General features: G+C 39.8%; 1 protein-coding gene across 2 annotated transcripts in view; it reads left to right on the top strand.

The window, feature by feature from the left end:
• Positions 1-21,122, top strand: part of WWC3 (WWC family member 3) — a 61,299-nt gene extending 40,177 nt beyond the window's left edge. Inside the window, exons 13-24 of one of the 2 annotated variants that reach the window (XM_082220032.1) lie at positions 3,577-3,697; positions 5,546-5,620; positions 6,669-6,755; positions 7,815-8,007; positions 10,628-10,795; positions 11,649-11,800; positions 12,873-13,033; positions 13,490-13,635; positions 14,027-14,119; positions 15,064-15,294; positions 16,408-16,535; positions 17,983-21,122. In XM_082220032.1, coding sequence (XP_082076158.1) covers positions 3,577-3,697; positions 5,546-5,620; positions 6,669-6,755; positions 7,815-8,007; positions 10,628-10,795; positions 11,649-11,800; positions 12,873-13,033; positions 13,490-13,635; positions 14,027-14,119; positions 15,064-15,294; positions 16,408-16,535; positions 17,983-18,049 — 1,622 coding nt within the window. In that variant the 3' untranslated portion in view covers positions 18,050-21,122. Of the gene's footprint in view, positions 1-3,576; positions 3,698-5,545; positions 5,621-6,668; positions 6,756-7,814; positions 8,008-10,627; positions 10,796-11,648; positions 11,801-12,872; positions 13,034-13,485; positions 13,636-14,026; positions 14,120-15,063; positions 15,295-16,407; positions 16,536-17,982 lie in introns of both variants that reach the window. The other variant, XM_082220031.1, reaches the window with a different exon arrangement.
• The last annotated feature ends 462 nt before the right edge of the window (positions 21,123-21,584 follow it).

Genomic DNA, 21,584 nt, shown 5'->3' with positions numbered 1-21,584 from the left:
CAAATTACCCTATATAACATGTCACAACTGGTTGTAGGTATATCTTTATACAAGGACTTCAGATCACTGAACTGTCAAATTAAGTTCCTATTACTATATAATATAACTACTATATACTATAATATGCTAAGGGACATGGGTGGTGCTGTGATCTAAACCACTGAGCCTCTAGGGCTTGCTGATCAGAAGGTCGGCAGTTCAAATCCCCGTGACGGGGTGAACTCCCGTTGCTCGGTCTCAGCTCCTGCCCACCTAGCAGTTCAAAAGCACGTCAAAGTGCAAGTAGATAAATAGGTATCACTCTGGCGGGAAGGTAAATGGTGTTTCCGTGTGCTGCTCTGGTTCGCCAGAAGCGACTTAGTCATTCTGGCCACATGACCCGGAAAAACTGTCTGTGGACAAACATCGGCTCCCTCGGCCAGTAAAGCGAGATGAGCGTCACAACCCCAGAGTTGTCTGTGACTGGACTGTCATACTTTACCTTTTTGTAATATGCTAAATTTCAGAGGTTTTGTCTGCCTGCTGCATGATATTTCAAATCTTGTGCCCCCCTTTTTTTGGGTCAAGCTGTGTTTCTGCTAATACTTAGTAAAAGGCATGCTGATAGGTGGCACCTACTTTAATTTTAGTGGCATTGTCTTGTTAATTCATTTGAAAGCATCAGGCAAAATAACTTCAACTGAAACATTTATAACATGTTTGCAACATTTTCATATTGCATCTTGATTCTTTATTATTTTTTACTGTTATATAGCACAGTATATCTTCTTTTCTTTTCTTTTTGGTGATCTCCAAGGTACAGTAGTCAGTTAAAGAGTCTTTTAGTCTGTCAGCTTTTTGTGGCTACACAGGCACTTCTTCTTTGTTCATTACAATTTTGTAAAAAATATATAAATTTGCAGAACTTTATTACCATATAGGAAAGATAAATTCAGGTAGTGAAGCTCTCCTCAGCTCCTTTGAACGTTGCAAAGATTGGAAAAATCACATTTGTTCTTTCCTCTGGTGGGTTGGAGTGAGTCCATGCAACATAATGTTCTCCATTGTCAAGGCAGTTCACCAGGAAACTGATCAAAAGGGGAACTGTGTTTCCAGGTTAAAAAATGCTGCTAACCTGAATAGTGTAGATTAATTGTAAAGTATTACAAGCATAAGATAAATTACTAGGGCTTGTTAGTCTATTAGGATCATGTGGTGGGACATAAAGATTACACTTACTGGGAAAATAATAAAAGATGCAGCAAAGGACATTTATTGTTTTGATTTGTTGATACTTCCCCCTTGATTCCCTGGGTGCTGCATTTTACTCCTCCTTGCAACTATTTTAAATGGAATATTGCAGGGCAGGTTTCCCTTGGTCCACTAAGATTGCACATACTTGTTCTGCACACAATTGAGTAAATACATACATCAAATGCATAGTATATTCTCTTACCACACATAGCTGACATATACCAACTAGCCTCCTAGACTAGTTGATTAGTGGTAGGTTATTTACAGCCCATAAACTAGTAATCTCACCTAGGACTCTGATGTCTAAATCTCATGTGTATCTTATATAAATATGTTAATATAGTTATCAGCACAGATACAAGCCAAGCTATGTGTAGTCAGTTATATACATCTCAAGGTATATTTGGAACACCTTTGCATGTATACAAAATTCAAGAATGGTACTGGAGCTTCTGGGGACGCGGGTGGCGCTGTGGGTAAAACCTCAGTGCCTAGGACTTGCTGATCATATGGTCGGCGGTTCAAAGCTCCCGGGGTGAGCTCCCGTCGTTCGGTCTCAGCTCCTGCCCACCTAGCAGTTCAAAAGCACCCGTAAGTGCAAGTAGATAAATAGGTACTGCTTTATAGAGGAAAGGTAAACGGCGTTTCCGTGTGCTGCGCTGCTGCTGGCTCGCCAGAGCAGCTTCGTCACGCTGGCCACGTGACCCGGAAGTGTCTGCGGACAGCGCTGGCCCCCGGCCTCTTGAGTGAGATGGGCGCACAACCCTAGAGTCGGTCACGACTGGCCCGTACGGGCAGGGGTACCTTTACCTTTACCTTACTGGAGCTTCTACTTTTTGCTGAGGGCATGGTCTTGAGGGCACATGTTGCAACTACCTTGCTGAAACTAAGCAGGTTTGGTCAATCCCCAAAATGGTGACCACCTGGCAACCCTACAGATCTACCTTGAGGGTCACAGTTGAAGGAAGGCGTGACATAAGTGTACTAAACAACTGCATAAAACAAATGTCCACCTTTTGAGCTGCTTTCCTACTTTTCTGACTTTTGAGAAAAATAAACTTGCCTCTATTTGTATGTATCCTGTCTCAAGTGAACATTTTCGTAGTTTCCATTTGAAAAACCAACTCCTTGTGTATCCTGCTTGTTGTGCACGTATAATTGCTGATAGTCCATTATGTCTGCAAAGCTGTTATGGTACTGCTGTTCATATACGTTGAGTTCCAAGTAAAAATGAACTGTGTATTTGTTTGCTTTTGCTCCAGTCCTATCCCCCCCACCCCGCTTTATTTATTTTTAAAAGTCTATTTTGGACTTGGAAGTATATACTAGGTCGATTCCTACCTTAAGTTACTTGCACTTAGTTTTCATGAAAACCAATGGGATAAATTACTCACAACTTGCCTTAAATCTCTATTATTTCAGTAGGAACTAAATCCAGTTTACTTAATCTGGATCTAACCCATGGTTTATAGGTTCCATTAGTAAGCATGAACGTATGTAGCAATTACGGTATGATTTATATTCACAGAACCTTCAAAATAAACCCTGCACTATGCAAGTATCTAAATACCCCGTGAGAGCCAGTGTGGTGTGGTGGTTAAGAGCGGTAGACTCATAATCTGGTGAACCGGGTTCGCGTCTCCGCTCCTCCACATGCAGCTGCTGGGTGACCTTGGGCCAGTCACACTTCTGTGAAGTCTCTCAGCCCCACTCACCTCACAGAGTGTTTGTTGTGGGGGAGGAAGGGAAAGGAGAATGTCAGCCGCTTTGAGACTCCTGAAGGGGAGTGAAAGGCGGGATATCAAATCCAAACTCTTCTTCTCTCTTCATTTAATTTATGATTAGCTTGATAACACGAAGACATGTAATATTAGATTGCTTTAATCTTGTTTGAAGCAAGTTGATCTACAGCACATGCATGCATAGTCATGGTATGGCTTGAAGGCCACAGTAAATATCAGTGAATTACACCAGTGAAAATGGAACATATTCTTCTGGTTTTCGCAACATTGTCTCTTAAATGTCTGCTTATTTTTTCAATAAACTGCATGAACAGTATTGTCTTTGCCTCGTCACAAAAGAAGCAAGTGACACAATCTAGACATAAATGAGAATGTATTTAACGATCAGCTAAAATGAATAAGACTTCAGTGTTAACTTGTGTTAGTTCAGGCCAAGAAGTGCCTTGTGTTTCTTAAGGGCCATTTCTTAAAACTTGAATAAAGCACGGTGCCTTAGTGATATATATAACATTTGTATGGATTGAGTTTTGCTTTTTCAAAATAATAATAATTACAATCATGTATGAATGATCCTTGTCTTTGCTGTTTTCCCATGTTGTAGCTGTGACCCTACGTGAAGATAGTGCTAGAAGGTCAGAGAGGAGAGCCAGGCGAGTCTCAGCATGTCTGTCCAATTATTCACTGGCTAGTGACAGTGGCGTGTTTGAAGCTTTAAGCAAAAGGTCAGGTTGTATAAATGTGTTGTAAATTGGAACTGTGCTTAACATCCTTCCCTTAAAAAGCAACAAAAACACTTGGTAAAAAGTCTTATTTATATATACACACTAATGGCTAATTCTTTAAAACATTTTAGTTAGGTAGATTTTTTACCTGGTTCTCTGACTGCTTGATTACTATTGTGCTTTTTCTTTCTTTCTTTCTTTCTTTCTTTCTTTCTTTCTTTCTTTCTTTGAAGGGATGATGAGCTTCTTGTGCATAAAATCGTAGTCCCTCAGAGTTTGTTCAAGTCCACAAACCTCTGTCTGTGATGGAGCCCCTCAGACATGGCTCCTCTAGTCACTGGCAGATTCCGACAGTGGCTGCTTTTGGAATCGCTTCCAACATAAAAGCTCCTTAACGGAAACACGTCTTCTGGACTCACGGCGTGACAGTTTCCGGCGAGGAGTGGGTCTCCCTATGGGAGGTCCAGAAACCTCCCCACTGTTCTCGCTGGACGTGTCCCTGAGCCCTCCCTCTTGCTCGCTTTCCCTCAGAGACGCACCTCTCCCCCTGCTGGTTCCTGCTTCAGCTGCTGGGTCTCTCCCAACCTCCGTGAGCCCTTCCACCACCTGTCCCTCCGATGGCAGTTCCCTGACACTTTCTTTCTTTCTTTCTTTCCTTCCTTCCTTCCTTCCTTCCTTCCTTCCTTCCTTCCTTCCTTCCTTCCAACAGTTTAGGGTCTTGCAAACTCTCCCCACCCAAGCTAGTTAAGATATGTTTGGGATTGGGCTCGTTTGGGAGGGAAGGGGTGAGGGGAATAAATCAAATAAATAAATAAATGCTTTTTAATTTGAATAACATGGATGATATACTCAACTATTACACAACGCTTCTGCTAGGTTGCTCCATGGGAAGGAGGATAAGACAATCACATCATATCGCACCATTCTTCACTAGTTCCACTGGTTCATGTTGTTTTTCAGGGTCCAATTCAAAATGCCAGTTTTAGCCTTTAAAGCACTAAACAATTATTTGAAGGACCACCTATGCTCATATGAACTTGCTTGGGCATAGATTCATGCTTTGTATTCCTGCCTGTGAAGGCAGTTCATTTGTCAGGCATGAGTAGCAGGGCCTTTTCAGTGGTGGCTCCCAGAGGACAGGACTCCCTCCTTCAGAGGTGTGCAAGGCCTCTTTGCTGCAGATTTTAAAACAGGTTTTAAACACCCACCTGTTTTTGAACCACCCTTTTAAAACAAAGGCCTCTCTGTTAGTTGCAGTATCTGTCTATGATACTGGTAATGTTGGTGCCTTTATCTGTTTTGGCTATTCACGTGTTACTCATGAGTAGGGAGTGACTGTGTTTACTTGGAAGCCTTTCCCAACCCTACTAGGAATTGCCGAGAATTTAACCTGGTACATCCTGCATGTAAAAAACGGGCTATACCATTCAACTAAAACCCCTTTTCTGAAGGGCTCAAAATATGCCAGGCAGCTAGAAATTTGGTGATGGTTAAAAAACTGTCCAGGTTTGCATGCCTGAGAATAAAATTACAGTTCATTATTTTTTAAGGTGAATAGCAACATGTGATAATAGGAAGTAAATATTTAATTCATTCCTTTTCGGCGTTATACCACAAGATGTATGCTTGTAGCCATCTCTTGTTAACATGCAGTGGTTCCCATAGAGTTCGATAATGCCTTTGAAATGTAAATCTTACTTTTGATGGAAGTTCATAATCTAAATAAAGAAGTTTAATAAGCAGTAGGTAAAGTGTGCATTGTTCATACAGAATAGCTCAGGTCATTTGTGGTAATGAAGATACAGCTCTACCGCTAGTTTTTAAATTCCTTTTTCTCTTATCACATAGGAATGAAGATATTGAAGAATCACTTTACAGTGATGCTGTCAGCAATGAGGAGCCCAAAATGCAAGTTGGATTTCTGTAAGTTTTTTCTTTTCTTTTCTTTTCTTTTCTTTTCTTTTCTTTTCTTTTCTTTTCTTTTCTTTGGTCAATATTCATTGTTAAAATGCAAGTGTATGCCAGGTGTGCAGCGTCCTTAATGGTTAAATAATTTTGAACTTTTGGAGCACAGCTAAGCTGCAGCAGATCATTTCAAAGAGAGAATACTCCAAAAGTGAGGAGAAAATTACCAGATCATGCCTGGTAAGGTGTGGTATTCCAGTTCTTCTCTACTAGGGTTGGGCGATACCAGCTTTTCAACATTGTGATGTATCACTAGCTAAACATCGCTACATAGTGATGCAATGTTGACAAGGAAGGCCATCAGCATTTCTAAGCGGTATACATAAAAACAAACTATGCACAAAATGAAAACAATAAAACAAAACATTTCCCCCCCCAAAAAAAAACCTGCTGGAACAAGAAAGCCTTAATTATGTGTCTGAAGTTCGGTTAGGGTTGTGCCAATCTAATCACATTCGGGAAAGAGTTCTACAGGATTGGGCCCACAGCTTCTAGCAGTTCCAAGCTGTGTATCTGAGCCTCCTAAGATCTCAGTATTTGGGTCACAAGATAAGGGATCAGGCAGTCCTTAAGATATCCAATAAGGACATGCACCTAAGAAGTTTATTGAGAGGTGGGTTTTATTAATAAATGACTGGAATTTCAAGTTTCAAGAGACCTATGTGCAATTTTATTAATGGTAAGATGTGAGCAATCTTTTCTTGATCTTCATGTCTTTGTTGTATGTGCTCTGGGATGGGATAACGGAATGGAATGTTGTGTTTTTTGTCATCTTCCTTAGTTTTTATTACTAAGTATGGTTCTGTCAGTAATTCACTATGATACAGTCATATAGTATGTTTTTATTGTCATTTTTGTATTTTATTTTATTTAAAAGAAGAAGCTTCCAGGGTTTCTGGCAGATAAAAATTGTCATTTGTGCTACATGTGTGATTCTACATGTTTTGTCTTTGTATCCTATAGACCACACATTGGGTCACCAATTAATAAATAACTTCTTTTTCAGGCATGACAGTGCGACTGAGTGTCTCCTGGTCCATGTGTTGCAGCTCAAGAACTTCACAGGCTTTGCTGTGAAAGAAGGCTGTAAAATGTAAGTTGAAATACCTACATTAATCTGATTTTTTGCTTTCCATTCCTTCAAGCGTCAGAATACAACACATTCGTCTTACTTGGGGTTTAGAATAGAAAGTGATTCATTCACTTCACGATGAACTCCAGAAAACTTACGAAAAGCAATGTTAATATATTTATTTTTAATTAAAGACATTTATAAACTACCATTTTGTCCCATTATGGAGCAACCAAAGCAGCTCTCACAACATGATTTTAAAAAAGAAAGAAATAAGGAACACTGCAAAGCAGTAAAATATACAGATTCAAAAAGTAAAACATGCTGATATTATTAATCAAATAACAAAAGTTCATGTTTATGTCACAATGAATCAGTAGAGGGGGCGGAATCAGGGATTGGCATCTGTTAGGGGATGCCAGAGTTTCACCTTGGTGAATCTAAAATGGCACCCACCTACTTACAGAACAGACACAAGAACCAGCTGGGATTTCATAATAAATGCTGCCGCTGGGTAAAATATTTGTGGGGATGGGGAGACTGAGGTTAGTGACTGACGGTGGCCACAAGCAGTCACACTGTACTGGGAATCTGATGTGGGGGCTGCTGCATCAGCCACAGGCAGGAGATTGTGCCAGGATGGTGCAGTTGCCCATTTGTGGCACCATGCCGAGGGCACACTCACTGGTGCAGGCCTTGCAGTGTTAAGGATATTTGATAAGCAATGACAGTCCCAATGTCCACAAACGCAGGGAAACTGGGAAACGCTGATGTATATCTATAGATTATTCACCAGCATTCCCTTGTGAATGCTTAAGAAGTCTATGCTTTTGAACCTTCATAAAATTCATTTTAGTATTCACATGTAGATATTCGACAGATTTGAGATACTTGCTGTAACACATGCACAGGTTTACAGAGTTTTTCAGTCTGTTGTAAGTTAACCTACTAATAGTATAGTGATCAGGGATGCAAAAATGAAAATTATGTTTCGTCCAATTTTATTTAGGAAGTTAAAATGATATCTTACTGCTTCTGTTTACTTGCTATGGCTTTTATTTTTATTTTGCCTGTTCTCAGACATGTGAGGATATACTTACCATCTCTTGAGTCGGGCACATCAACCACTTACTGCTCCAGAGCTTTGGAATTCCAAACTCCCTTAGTGTTGAATGAAGTCTTCCAGATTCCTGTACATTCAAATATTTTGAAGCTGAAATCACTACAGCTTTATATCTGTTCAGTTGGCCATCATCAGCAAGAAGAATTGTTGGTAAGGGGTGCCTTTTTTTGTAAAATAAAAATCAGGTGTTACGAGTGCCTTTACATTGCTCTGGTTCCCGCATAACACTAAGCCTAACAAACTATGGCTTAGTTGAATGAGCAAGTGTGCTGCTGGAAACTTCACCCGGGCTTGTGGTTTATTCTCACAGCAGTAAGACTGAGGGAGAAGTGAACTGGACACAGTTTTCTAAATGTGCACCAGAACACTTAATTGTTCATTCTAAGCCATAGTTTGGCTTAGCTTTACAGGAAAACCGAACTATTGTAAATGAAAAAAGTGGTTTCAGTTTTCTCATAATCCCTGTGTTCAAAGGTGTCTCAGATTTAATCTAATCATCAAGATAATTCCCTTTTTGTGGATGATAGATTTGTTGGTGTCATTGGTTTAGGCTATGATGGATGTTCATTTACTATTCTCAGCCTGTTAAAACAAAATCTGGTTTATAGTTATAGCACTGGCTAATAAAAGTTTCACCTTGCATTACTGTTTCTTAAACTAATTCAGCTCTGTTGTTGGAAATACAAAATAGTTCCTCTTTTTCCCCATACATGAATATTTATCAGTTCAAACATCATGCCTAACAACATTTAAGTTGCCTTACCTGTGGTTTGGCTTACAGTCTGGAGTGAGCTAGTGGCTGCAGGATTGCATGGTCACATTTCTGGTTTTTAAGATGTTCCTCCCTGAAATATTACAATACTTCACTGGTCTTTTTTAGGCCTAATGCTAAACTTTGCATTAAGAAAGAGCCCCCTGCTGGTTTACTGACAGGAAACATTCAGCTTAGAAGTACAGTGGTACCTCGGGTTACATATGCTTCAGGTTACATACGCTTCAGGTTACAGACTCCGCTAACCCAGAAATAGTGCTTCAGGTTAAGAACTTTGCTTCAGGATGAGAACAGAAATCGTGCTCCGGCGGCGCAGGAGCAGCAGGAGGCCCCATTAGCTAAAGTGGTGCTTCAGGTTAAGAACAGTTTCAGGTTAAGAACAGACCTCCGGAACGAATTAAGTACTTAACCCGAGGTACCACTGTAGATGTTAGTGAAACTATTTCCCCCTGCTTCCTTTTTTCTCCCACGTGCTTGGGAGACAGTCTACCCAACAATAGCAAGTACCGTAATTTTCGCTCCAAAACACGCACTTTTTTGCTCCTAGAAAGTAAGGGAAAATGCCTGTTCGTGTTACGGAGTGAATGCACTCGACCGGAGCCATGGCTGCCGTCAGTCAAGCAAAGTGGGAGCCGCTTGCAGGGCTCTAGCTTTGCTTGCTTTACAGCCAGGAGGAGGGGGAGGAGCCGAGGAGGAGGGAGGAAAGGAGAGCCATGGCAGCAAAGCAGGCAGCAGCCACTTACACGCGAGGAGGGACAGACGGGAGCCATAGCGAGCCGGAAAAGCGCCGCGTAGCCAGCAACAGCTGCTGGAGCCTCAGCTAGTAACGCTCTCTAAACGGAGCAATGAGGCTGCAGAGGGACGGCAGGGCACAGCAGGGCTCTGAGCCACGAGCGCAGTGAAAACCAGTAAAAAAGTTTTTAAAAAGGCTGCTGGGGACAGGAGGGCACGGGATGAGGGAGAGGGGAAAATTACGATTCTCCCAGCGTCTCAGCTGATCCGCTGAGCATTATTAGCAGCATCCTTCTCCACACACCCCACGAGTATTCCTTGTCCCTTGAATGCTTTTCCTTCCCTCCCCACTTAAAACGTGGGTACAAAGCACGGATCCACATGGATCCTCAGGATTTTTGCACTGGGTCACCCCAAGTTCACCATCAGATCACATAGCATATCCATGGTTACAGCCTGCACCAAAAAACACACATGCACCCACTGTTTCATAGGGCTGCAATGGCGCAAAAACGTGGTTACAAAGCATGGATCCACGTGGATCCTCAGGATTTTTGCATTGGGCTACCCCAAACTCACCGTCAGATCACGTCTGTGGCCACAGCATGAACCACACAAATCATACATCCACTGTTTTGTTTAGAATATTTTTTTTCTTGTTTTCCTCCTCTAAAAACTACGTGCGTGTTATGGTCAGGTGCGTGTTATAGAGCGAAAAATACAGTATATTTACTTAAACCTTCTCTCAATATATAAAGCCCCAAGTCTTTCACATTCCTGTTCTCTCTTAGAACATATCAGAATATATCGTATGCAAAGGGACATCGATTCATAGAGTTGTAGAGTTGGAAGGGACCCTGAGGATCATCTCGTCCAGGCTTGGCCAAATTTGGCCCTCCAGCTGTTTTGGGACTACAACTCCCATCATCCTTAGCTAGCAGGACCAGTGGGCAGGGATAATGGGAGTTGTAGTCCCAAAACAGCTGGAGGGCCAAGTTTGGCCATGCCTGATCTAGTCCAACCCCCTGCAGTACAGAAATATGAAACTATCCCATGCAACCTTGGCGTTATTACTCTAAACAACTGAGTTATCCAGGCTGTGTATTCAAATAAAATAAAAAAGAGGCATCTTTGCAGAATGCCCTACTAAAAGTCCCCAGCTGCTTCTTCAGTGTTTTGTATTATAATAAGAAGTAGCCTTGTAGACAGCAAATGTTTTCTCGAGTAGTATGAGTATTGACTCATTTTGCTTCAATGTCTTCCCAGGGCATTGCTCAGATTAGCCTAGCTGACTATGAGAGCTCCAATGAGATGCAACTTCACTGGTACCCCATCCAGATATTCACTGGTTCAGACTGTGAGCAGACGAAAGACAGACCAAAATGTGAAGAAAGTGCTTCTCAGATTTTCGAAAACAAAGCTACAATGAAAATGGTATGGCTGTATCTGAGCTTTTCTGAACATGTTTCTCTTGTATGTTTCCTTGTGCGTGATACAAAAGATGTTCTTATAACGTTTGATACTGAAAGTTAAGGGTGAGCAAAATGCATATAGCATATGCCTAAATTCAGAGGAGAAATTTTATTAAGGCTAAATAGAGTTAATTTGCAATTATTTAATTGGATGATACCATTTAAAATTCATATGGATGCTTTTAAATGTATTAGGTCTCTCAACCATTTGTATTTTAATATATATTTTGTCTTATTCTTTTTTAACCTTTTTGTATGTAGTATATTAATAGTAGAGGTAGTAGTATTTTGGTATATTTTCATATAAAGACATATTTTAGTCAGTACTTCTTCAATACTGTAGCAGTGTAGATGATGATGCTTGCTATGGCCATGATGGTTGAAACAACAACAGCAATAAACAGAAACAGTGATATGCCTGGATCTGCTGAGAGATACTTGCATTTGAGCTTATTCTCATCAATAGAATTATGTCATTTAAATTGATCTATAGATTACACACCACAACTGCACACATGTGTAAACATGCTCGTATTTTTCCATATTTAACTATCTAGCCATGTTTGGATTATTGTGAAAAATTTGAGCTACTTCACACCACAGTACTTAAGTTCTAATTTAATTTGTTGTAAGCATGTCAAAATTCTGAATTCAGCCAGAATGCTACTCTTTGGTTTTAGAGAAATTTCCAACCCAAATTACTTTGTGCTTTTGTTTGAACTTAGTCATTATTGTTGTTCCTTCGAAAGGTTGACTTCAGTTTTTCTGCTAAGAAAATGACTCTCATTTGATTCTAAGTTCAATTTCCATTCTAGGATGCTGTGACTGCCCTTTTAGCTAGGACCACAGCTCAACTGGAAGCTGTGGAGAGAGAATTAGCAGAGGAGAGAGTAAAACTGGAGTACACAGAAGAGGAAATTCTAGAGATGGAGCAAAAGGAAGACCAGCTAGAAGCTGTGTCAGAGAGGTAACTTTTTCAAAAGAGTTAAGACAGAACATAAGTTTTTAAAATAATATATGTGACATTCTGTTGAGATATTAAATGTATCGAATCTTATATGTCATTTATCTGTAATCCTTAGCTATTAGATTAGCAGTAGCTGTTTTACGATACTGGAGAATACATAACTCAATTTCATACCGTATTTTTCACTCTATTGGACACAGTTTTTCCTCTCCAAAAATTGAGGGGAAATGTGTGTGCGTCCTATGGAGTGAATGCAGGCTTGTTCCATAGCTGCACGCAACCCCTCCGGCAGGGAGAGGCTGCACGGGGCTATGGTTTCTTTAGCTCCACGCAGCCTCTCCCGGCAGGCTGGCTGCCTTGGCTTGTTCCATAGCTGCGCGCAACCCCTCCGGCAGGGAGAAGCTGCACGGGGCTATGGCTTCTTTAGCTCCACGCAGCCTCTCCCGGCAGGGAGAGATTGCGCGGGGCTAAAGAGGAAGCCAAAGCAGCAAGCGGGATCCATCCCGCTCGCTGCCTTGGCTTGTGCCATAGCCGTGCGCAACCCCTCCAGCAGGGAGAGGTTGTGCGCAGCCTGTATGCTGCTCTTTGGGGCTGGGGGGAGGAAAGATTTTTTTTTAATTGATTTCCCCGTCTAAAAACTAGGTGCACCCTATGGCCCGGTGTGCCCTATGGTGCGAAAAATCCGGTATTTCTTAGTTCAGATTTGAATATGCAGAACTTCGCATTTAATGGCATTTAATTTCCAAGAATGCAAAACCTTAATAGGATCAGTAATGGTACTGAAATATGTATTCATGTAACACTTCTTCTAGAATCGTAACATAATCACTTATACTGCGTCTAGAAGTAGTTTTTAGATATTATTGTTGATGATTCTGTAAGTCTCACATTAATTTTTTTTGGGGGGGACTGGTGTTCACAGATTCATAAGATGATAGAACAGCAGCAGCAGTGGCCATGTGGGGCTAGTTTTCTGGAAGTATTTGCATTGTATTAAACATGCAAAAGGGCAGTGTGAAATTAATTACTGGAACCAAATTTCATTGCTTGATGTATTATTTTTTTCCTGCAGAAGTTGGCAAGCAGAATCAGTTGACAGTGGATGTAGCAATTGTATGCAGACTAGTCCTCACCCAGAGTCTTACTGCAGTGAATCATTACACAGTCACATGCTTGCACCTCAAACAGACCAGTGTACTTCTCAAAAAGTCCCGCCTCCACCTCTAAAGGCAAGTAGAAATAATTGTACTTTCTGCTCCAGTTTTTGCTAATCCTTAACTGGGCTAGGCCAGTGATATCTTGCCAAGATACATCTTCATTTTCTTCTACCTTAACCTTCAGTACTTTTGTTTGTCTTACAATGGGACGATGCTTTATAAGCCTGTAAATATTCCTGTTTGTTCAGACCTTTAACTAACCTGATCTCTTGGGGTAGTTCTGGCCTGCACGTCACTGCCACAGATAATCTGTTAACACTTTTTATGATTCTGTGTTGTATTTATAGGTTATTATTATTATTATTATTTTAGTTTTGGCTGAAGATTTGCAACTTGTTATAATGGAACTCATTACGCTCAAGTCATTTTTATAGTGGTGCTGGACCATAAATAGCTATACTCTAGTGCTCTGGAAATGCTTGTATGATAAGCTGAATGAAAAGATAAGCCTTTTGGTTCTTATTTTAGGTAGATAAGGAGACCAACACAGAAGAAACAGCTTTGCTTCATAAAAACAGAACTGGCCGTCGATCCCGTGGGTCTGCTTTTGTTCGTAGTAGCACCATCGTTCGCTCACAGACATTCTCACCTGGTGCACGAAGTCAGTATGTTTGCCGAGTGAGTAGTAATTGTTATTAAACAAGCAGTCTGGAAGTGTGAATGTTATTGTAAATGCTATAGCATTTGCACCTGGACCAATAACTGCTTTTTATGTGCTGTCAGGTTCAGTTCCCATATTCTTTCGTTTGAGAGTATGGTAATGTATGTCTTAATCTCTGTATTTTCTTAAATGCACTTTTTAGATAACGTTGCTGTGGGTTTTGGTGAGGGGAGGTGGTGAAAATAAAAAGACCTAAGGCCCCCAGTAGAAGGGGTCAAGGCAGCACTTAAGTCTGACTGGTTGGCTGATTATTATTTTTCTCCTGAACTGACATGGATAAGTCTCACTTGTGTTGCTGGAATAAAGATTAAATATCAATTTCCATTTTGTATCTTTTTTTCCTATCAGCTATATCGTAGTGACAGTGACAGTTCTACTCTGCCAAGAAAGTCTCCATTTATTCGAAATACTTTGGAAAGACGTACGCTGCGTTATAAGCAGGTATAAGTTTTGACTGTAAAATTTGGGGATTTGCATTGCTGAGGCATTTTTACAGAAGGAAGCTGAGATTTTTTTTTTACTACATTGGGATACCATTAAGAATAGTTTGGTATGGCAATGTAATAATGTATGTTGCATGTATAATCATACACTGCAGCCAGAGCTATTAAAATAGTTTGTAGTGTTAGATCAATATTAAATATGTTCCTGTTGAATTTACTGATTTAGCCTTGATTAATGATGGCAGCAGGATTTTTAAAAATCTGTACTCCGCTTCCTTGGGGTTTAGATAAAGTCTGTACTGGAAAGTCAACATGCATAGAATATGTAGATCAATACAATTCTTAACTTTTTAGAAAGTATCAGCCCCTTTTTAAAGCGCTATATTTAGAATTTTTATGGCTCACCATTGTGAAGATGTAATATGACAACTTGCAGCTCATGGTTTACCAAGACATTGCCCTGTTTGTATTCTCCCCATCTGTTTCCTCTCATGTGAATTCCCTTCTCCATCGCATAATTTGCTTTAACAATGGCTTAGTATTACGTTTGGCTTCAACACTATTATAGTGAAAGATATAGTTAATCTCGTGAAAACATAGTTTGCAAACACAGCTCAAACCATAGTTTTGAATAACATTGGCTAGGAGGTTAGCTATAGCCATGTTCCTCTCAGTGCTGACATAACTCCAAAATATGATTAAAGTGGACCACGAGAAGATGGAATTTCTCCTTCAAAAGGATATATGCTAGCCCACACAAATTCAAACCATGGTTTGAAGTCATCCCGTTGGGTCAATGTCTCTGTCAATTAAACTGCCCCAAATTGCTTCCTAATATTTTGGTTTATTTCAGGAGAATGCACAATACCTTGCAGTTGGAGGAGAGGTCCAGGCTTGCTTGCATTTGAGACTTATTATCACATTCTTGTTTTAATGTCTCAGCAATCCTGTAGATCATCTTTGGCTGACCTTATGGAGAGGACGTCACTAGACCTGGAGCTGGATCTCCAGGCATCCAGAACAAGGCAGAGGCAGTTGAACGATGAATTATCTATCTTGAGAGAGTTGCGGCAGCGCCTGGAGGATGCCCAGCTTAGAGGTCAGACTGATCTGCCTCATTGGGTGCTTCGGGATGAACGATTTCGAAACCTGCTGAAGGAAGCGGAGAGGCAGGTATGGCACATTGGGGCCTGCAGATTATTGCATTCAAGGGTATTATGTTATGCAGAAAGCTCCAATATAAGGAACTGACCTTCATAATTTTTAAACGTTTTAAAATTTTTAATCTTTGCCCTAGTAAAATTGTTACAGAGCAAACTGTAATAGTTGGTTATCTTACTCTGCCTGTGACAGTTTGCGGGGAGGCAACTTTTCTACTAATGGAAGGGTAGCCTTGGTAGTTCTGCCACCCTAAGAAGTGTAGGGAATGTCAGCCTGGGAGATGGCTTTCTCTGTAAAGGTAAAGGGTAAAGGGACCCCTGACCATCAGGTCCAGTCATGACCGACTCCGGGGTTGCGGCACTCATCTCACTTTATTGGCCGAGGGAGCCGGCATACAGCTTCCGGGTCATGTGGCCAGCATGACAGCCGCTTCTGGCAAACCAGAGCAGCGCACGGAAATGCCGTTTACCTTCCCGCCGGAGCGGAGCCTATTTATCTACTTGCACTTTGACGTGCTTTTGAACTGCTAGGTTGGCAGGAGCAGGGACCGAGCAACAGGAGCTCACCCCGTTGCGGGGATTCGAACTGCCAACCTTCTGATTGGCAAATCCTAGGCTCTGTGGTTTAACCCACAGCATCATCCACGTCCTGGCTTTCTCTGTAGCAGCTTCTAAATTCCCTCCCTATATCATAATGGTATAGCTTCTGCTATATGCTGAACACACACTTCTCTACAGTGGCCATTGACACCTGAGGTATATATATTTCGAATCCACTCTGTACTGGTTTACAAATCCTTTTAACTTAATATTGCATTATTATATTGTTGTAACCTGCTCTGGGACTTTCTAAAGAAGAATGGGTAAGAAACAACAACAACAAAATGTATATTCCTGTTATGTACAAGGAAGGATTTTGCTCCTCACACGCAGGTGGTGTAGAAGTTAGGGGAGCTTCTCAACATAAAGACTTACAAGGTAGCATGTTTAGCCCTGCCTTTGAAGAAAGTGGGAGATGTCATCTAAATGAGGTTTCCTTCTGTCCAAGGAAAAAGATTGAGCTTTTATCCTAAGCCCATAGTTCCTCTTAAAACTTTATTTTTGATTTCGTATACATCCTCTTTAGACAAGACAGACCAAATTTGAACATCGTCAACAACAAGCAGCAGAAAAATTGCTTAAAAAGGCATCCAAAGAAGTTTACCAACTACGTGGTCAAAACCAGAAGGAACCTATTCAGGTTCAGACCTTCCGGTAAGTAAAGTGTAAACTAAATATGGTTTTACCCCACTCCTTTCAAATGTAATCCAATGTACTGGGTGTCAGGTTCCTTGAAATGTTCAGTCAAGTTGTTATGTGTTTGTTTCTTCTCTATGCGCTGCTTATTGCTGAATGTTTCTACAGTTTGAATTCAAATGGAATTACTAAATCTAATACCTGCCTTGCATTTGGGATAACAGTAATATACAGAATAACAGTAATATATAGAAGTAGTTTTAGTGTGTTAGAGCCAGACACTTTAAAAGTGGATGTTTTCTGGACATTTTGTACATTCAAAATATTCAAAAAATATTTTTGAATCATGGAACTGTGTCTCCAGAAGGTGATCAAGTATGTATAGGGGATGGGATGGGGATTTAAATGAAAAAGTGAGGTATAAATATTTAACAAATAAAAGCAGAGAATCGGCAGGATCTCCAGACTAAGGCCTAGTTCTCATTACGGTGATCAACCTGTCTCTGGGCTGTACAACTTCCAACTTCAGGTGGACTCAACCGAATTGAGGGTGGTAGCCAACTAATGTGTTCCGACAGCACAAAGATCTACACTTACACAATGGAACTTTCACCCCCTCCTCCCTCACTCTATGTGCCCCTAAACCTGTTATGGAGGTTCCCCCAACCCTCCAAAGCATATTTGCAGGGTGGCACAGCGGGGGGGGGGGAGTTATGTTGTGCAATTGTAAATCTTGGTACTGACAGAATGAATTAGCTCCCTGAGAAGGCAGTATACAACTTACTGCGTAGCCTTGTCTTCTTCCTAACATGCCAGCTTCATATGTGGCGATTTTTGTTTCGTAGTGACTTTCAGTCAGAAGTGATCTAGCCCAGACACAGGTTTACCATCTCAGTGAGAAGTAGGCGCAAGACAATTTATGAGAGGTCCCCTTAATACAGAGATCCTGAGAGCTAGCACTTGGAAGAATTAAAAATACGTGGAACATTTGGAATGCAGCTGCTCTTAAACACTGAAGTCACATTTTCAGATTTAGCCATTTTTCAGTTGTAGCTTTGCCTTTTCCTTCATGTATAATAAACATGTTACAGGTGACTAAAATGTACACGCTGAAATAAACAGTTGATTTACTACATTTATGGAAGTATATTAAAGTTTCCTTTCACATGAGAACGTAGATCATAATTAAAAATATTACTCTCACGGAGATGCTGTGGAAGGATGAACAAGGGTGGAAATATTTAGTTGTCATTTTAGCAGCACAAAACGTAAACTGCCAAAAGGATTTGTAGTTCAGAAGTATTCAGTTAAACAATTTGAACTTGGGTGTTATTTGTTATACTACTTTGCTTTAGTTTCTTGAAATGCCCAGTTTTAAAAGTGGTACTTAAATCTGCTCTAATATGTAGATATTCAAAAGTAGATGCTGAAATATCTGTGTAATATTTTCCCTTACCATTTGCAGGGAGAAAATAGCGTTCTTCACAAGGCCAAGGATCAACATACCTCCTCTGCCGGCTGATGATGTATAACATGTTACTTTGTAAACATGAAGTATTTATCTGCCTGTTTAAAATGAAGTTATTAAACTAGTTAAGTTTATTTTTTAAAATCGTTGTGCAAAGACTATTAATATACACATTTTGTAAAAAAATAATAATAAAGTAAACAAAAACATATATAAATATATACATCTATATATATTATAATAGTGACTGCAGCAAGGCTTGGTTTTTCCTTGTTGTGAAATTGACATCTCGGAAGACAACTTATTTTATATATATATAAAAAAATCAACTATCCAGTTAGAGTTATGTACTGTTTTTATGCTGTTTTATTTGACTTAAAAGGCTGGAAGACAGAAACAACGTGAGTTCAGGCAAATTCACTGTATTGTAATTTATTTATAGTAACTCATTTTCCTTGAAGGAAAATATTTACTTTAATATGTATTTTTTAAAAAACAGAAATTTTGTTACTCAGTATTTGTCATACAGTAGAATGGAACCATTGAGCTGGTTTTGTTTCTGATAGCTGAAATGAAAATACTATGTTCTAAATTTGTCACTTTTTAATCAGCTTTATTGTCTGCATCTTATAATGTATCGTGTTTTTTTCTGGCACTGTTTTGATATCAAAATATCACCTGCAATGTTTTCTTTTTTCTTTTTAAAAAGAGATTCAGTTAAAATGCCATTAAACATTGCTAGGTGAAACTGCATGTTCTTACTGTGCACTACTAGATTGTTCTCATTTCAGTTGTGTCAAGTATGTCTCTTATAATTTTAAGTAGTTTTTCTGTTTAACGAGGGAAGGAAGAAGGTGACAGGTCTCTCTAGCTATTATTTTAGGAAAGGCACTTGTGAGTTTTCCATATTAATCAGCAATGTAGGATTTGGACACTTCTACTATTTGACTGTTCCAGAAAGTGGTTAGGACCTCATTTAGGAAACTATCCCAGCTATCATGGGACTTACCCATTTGTTATATTTCCTCATAAATCTTACATTCACAACTTCATTTTCTTTAATTATAACGATACCTTAAAGTGTGACTCAAAAAAACTTAACACCATACTGGTTTTAATGCTACATACAGAGGAGGTGCCGTGGATCACCTGATCAAATACCAGCTTATGTTTGCGGAAGCATCATAACAGTGATGTGAGTTTTGCCTATAGTTCACTCAAGGCTTTGTCTACTTCTGTAGTAAAAAAGCCTAATTGTGTACATGCCTGGAACTTCTTTAGTTTCTGAACTATTAGCAGACATTACCTCTTTTCACCCATCACTTTCTATGAATGCTGCAGACTTCACCAGCGATTCTTCAGGTTTCCACATGAGCTGCTATGCAAAATTCAAATATGTGGCATTGTCCTGCTATATTAGAAATATTCCTCAAAAAAAGCTACTGTCCAGATAGTACATTTTGTGGTGTAATTTCAAATCTGTGCTAATTCTTTGTTTTCTTTGTTTTTGTTCATTTCTATTCCCTCCCCCACTTTAATTATTCAAATTGTTGAGTAAAACCATTTTCAGTTGCATTCCTAACCTCCATAGCACTAGCAATCTCTTCTGACCTCATATTACATGTACAGTTGAATACATTTTTCTTATCCCATTGCTAAAGTGGTTGAATGGCATAAGCTTTTGCATCAAACTGAGATTGTTCTCCTGAATTTGGTAAGATCTGCTAAAGCAGTTTGTTGCCCTGTTAAACATTACTTTTTTCATTTGTGTTCTGTAGCTTTGAAGACGGTCACTTGGGCTTTAGGAGAACTTGTAGTTTTTGTTCAATGGACTGTCACCTTAAATTCCCGAGAGTGCCACTTCTTGTGTCTTTCAAATGTATGAAAATGACTTTATTATGCTATTGTATTCAACGTCAGTTACCCAAAGAATTATGTCCCACAAAATGGGAGCCTATATTTCGGGGACTTCAATAAATGAACACCATTTTTATATGGGACACTGTCAAGTCAAACTTTGGTGTTAGTTAAAAATCAAACATTGCCTTAGGGAAGCCTGATACCAAAGAAAGTTGTTAAGCTAAAAACAAGTCAGCTTGGAACTCAAGCATTGTGTTAAGCTCACGAGAACCTAACCATTAAATTGTTTTACATAGTCTTGTGTTTTGAGAGAGATTTTAAACCATATGTAGTGCAAATCATTAAATCTGGATTAAAGATTAACAGTGTAATCTTGTGTATGTCGACTCAGATGTAAGACTCATTGAGTACAGTGGGACTGACTCCCAGGTAAGTGTACAAAGGATTGCAGCCTCCATCTGTTAACGTGAATTTTGTATGATCATATTTTGATGGATGTTTCAAGCTTTTCAGTTGGAAATGAGAAACGCTTGGCATTACCATTACGGGTTGCTGTATAGAATCTTTGCTTGGTATGTTGGTAGATGGAAAAGGGTCTCTTGTCTGGAAAAAATGAGCTCAAAATTCCAAAGGAACAAGAATAATGGTTTGGAACTGGGGTAGAAGCTCTAAAGAGGAATAAATCACGGAATTAAGTATTTCCCAGCACTTACCCAGGAGGTGGTCTTGAGTTGTTCCATCGTATTACAAACTGACATGTGATTAATTTGGGTTACAATTCAGCAGCTCCCAATGCACTTGAAAAATGCAGTAGACAAAGAAAGCTTTCCCATTTTACCCCCAGTGTGAAGACAAATAAACACTGCAAATGAAGACCATGTTCTATCACCTGTGATGTATACTCCTTGTTTGTGACAAAGAGCAGGCAGTGTAAATTTGTTGCCATCTATTACGACAAATCACTGTATTTTGTTTGCGTACATTAAGCCTATGTGGAGTAAATGGAAGGCACTGTATGTGAAATAGAAAATGTTTTGGAGGCTCCCTGATAAAGTATATTGCTGGGTTGTAGTGGTGGTAGCTGTGCAGTATGCCCAGAGATTTTAGGGAAGATAAGATTCTGAGTGTCAAAATGAATACTGCTACAGTGTGTTAAAGTGTAATATCCTCTCCAGTATTCATTTCTTGTGTTTGTCATACTTTCTGAATGGATTGTGTCATTTGTATTTGAAAAGTATTCTGAAAAATAAATTTTTAAAAAACTTGCCATAAACAAAGTGCTCTGTGTATCTATTTTTTACAGGTCATAGTTAAACCATCATTAAAACAAGAATTTAAAAACCTGTTCTGGCTCTATCTTCCCATCATGTGGCACCCAACTGACTTTTCCTTGCAGATCAATGGCCCATCATGGTTTTCAATACGTATTGTCTTCTGTAGGATGACTTGTTGGATCTCTCGTATGAGAAGTGGGAGTCTGGAGCATTGCTTGTGCTACCCTCTAAATGTCATATACATTGGCACTTTTGCAGAAACTCTGCTAGAATCAGTGTAGTGAATTCCAGAACAGAATTTTGTCGAATCTTCATTTTGTTCCTGTCCCCACCACCACAAAGGAAAGATTGGGAAGACTTTGTTTTATGATGGATGGCGGCTGAAGGATTTACCATGTTTAAAGCAAATGGCTCACACTACTATTACCATCAGTTCCATTCCGTGTTACATAACCTTGAAAGGAA

The sequence above is a fragment of the Podarcis vaucheri genome, assembly GCF_965113315.1.
Source record: "Podarcis vaucheri genome assembly, chromosome: 4".
In the NCBI taxonomy this organism is placed as follows: Eukaryota; Metazoa; Chordata; class Lepidosauria; order Squamata; family Lacertidae; genus Podarcis; species Podarcis vaucheri.
Note: the sequence above shows the minus strand (reverse complement) of the source record. Positions and strands in the feature narration are given on the sequence as shown.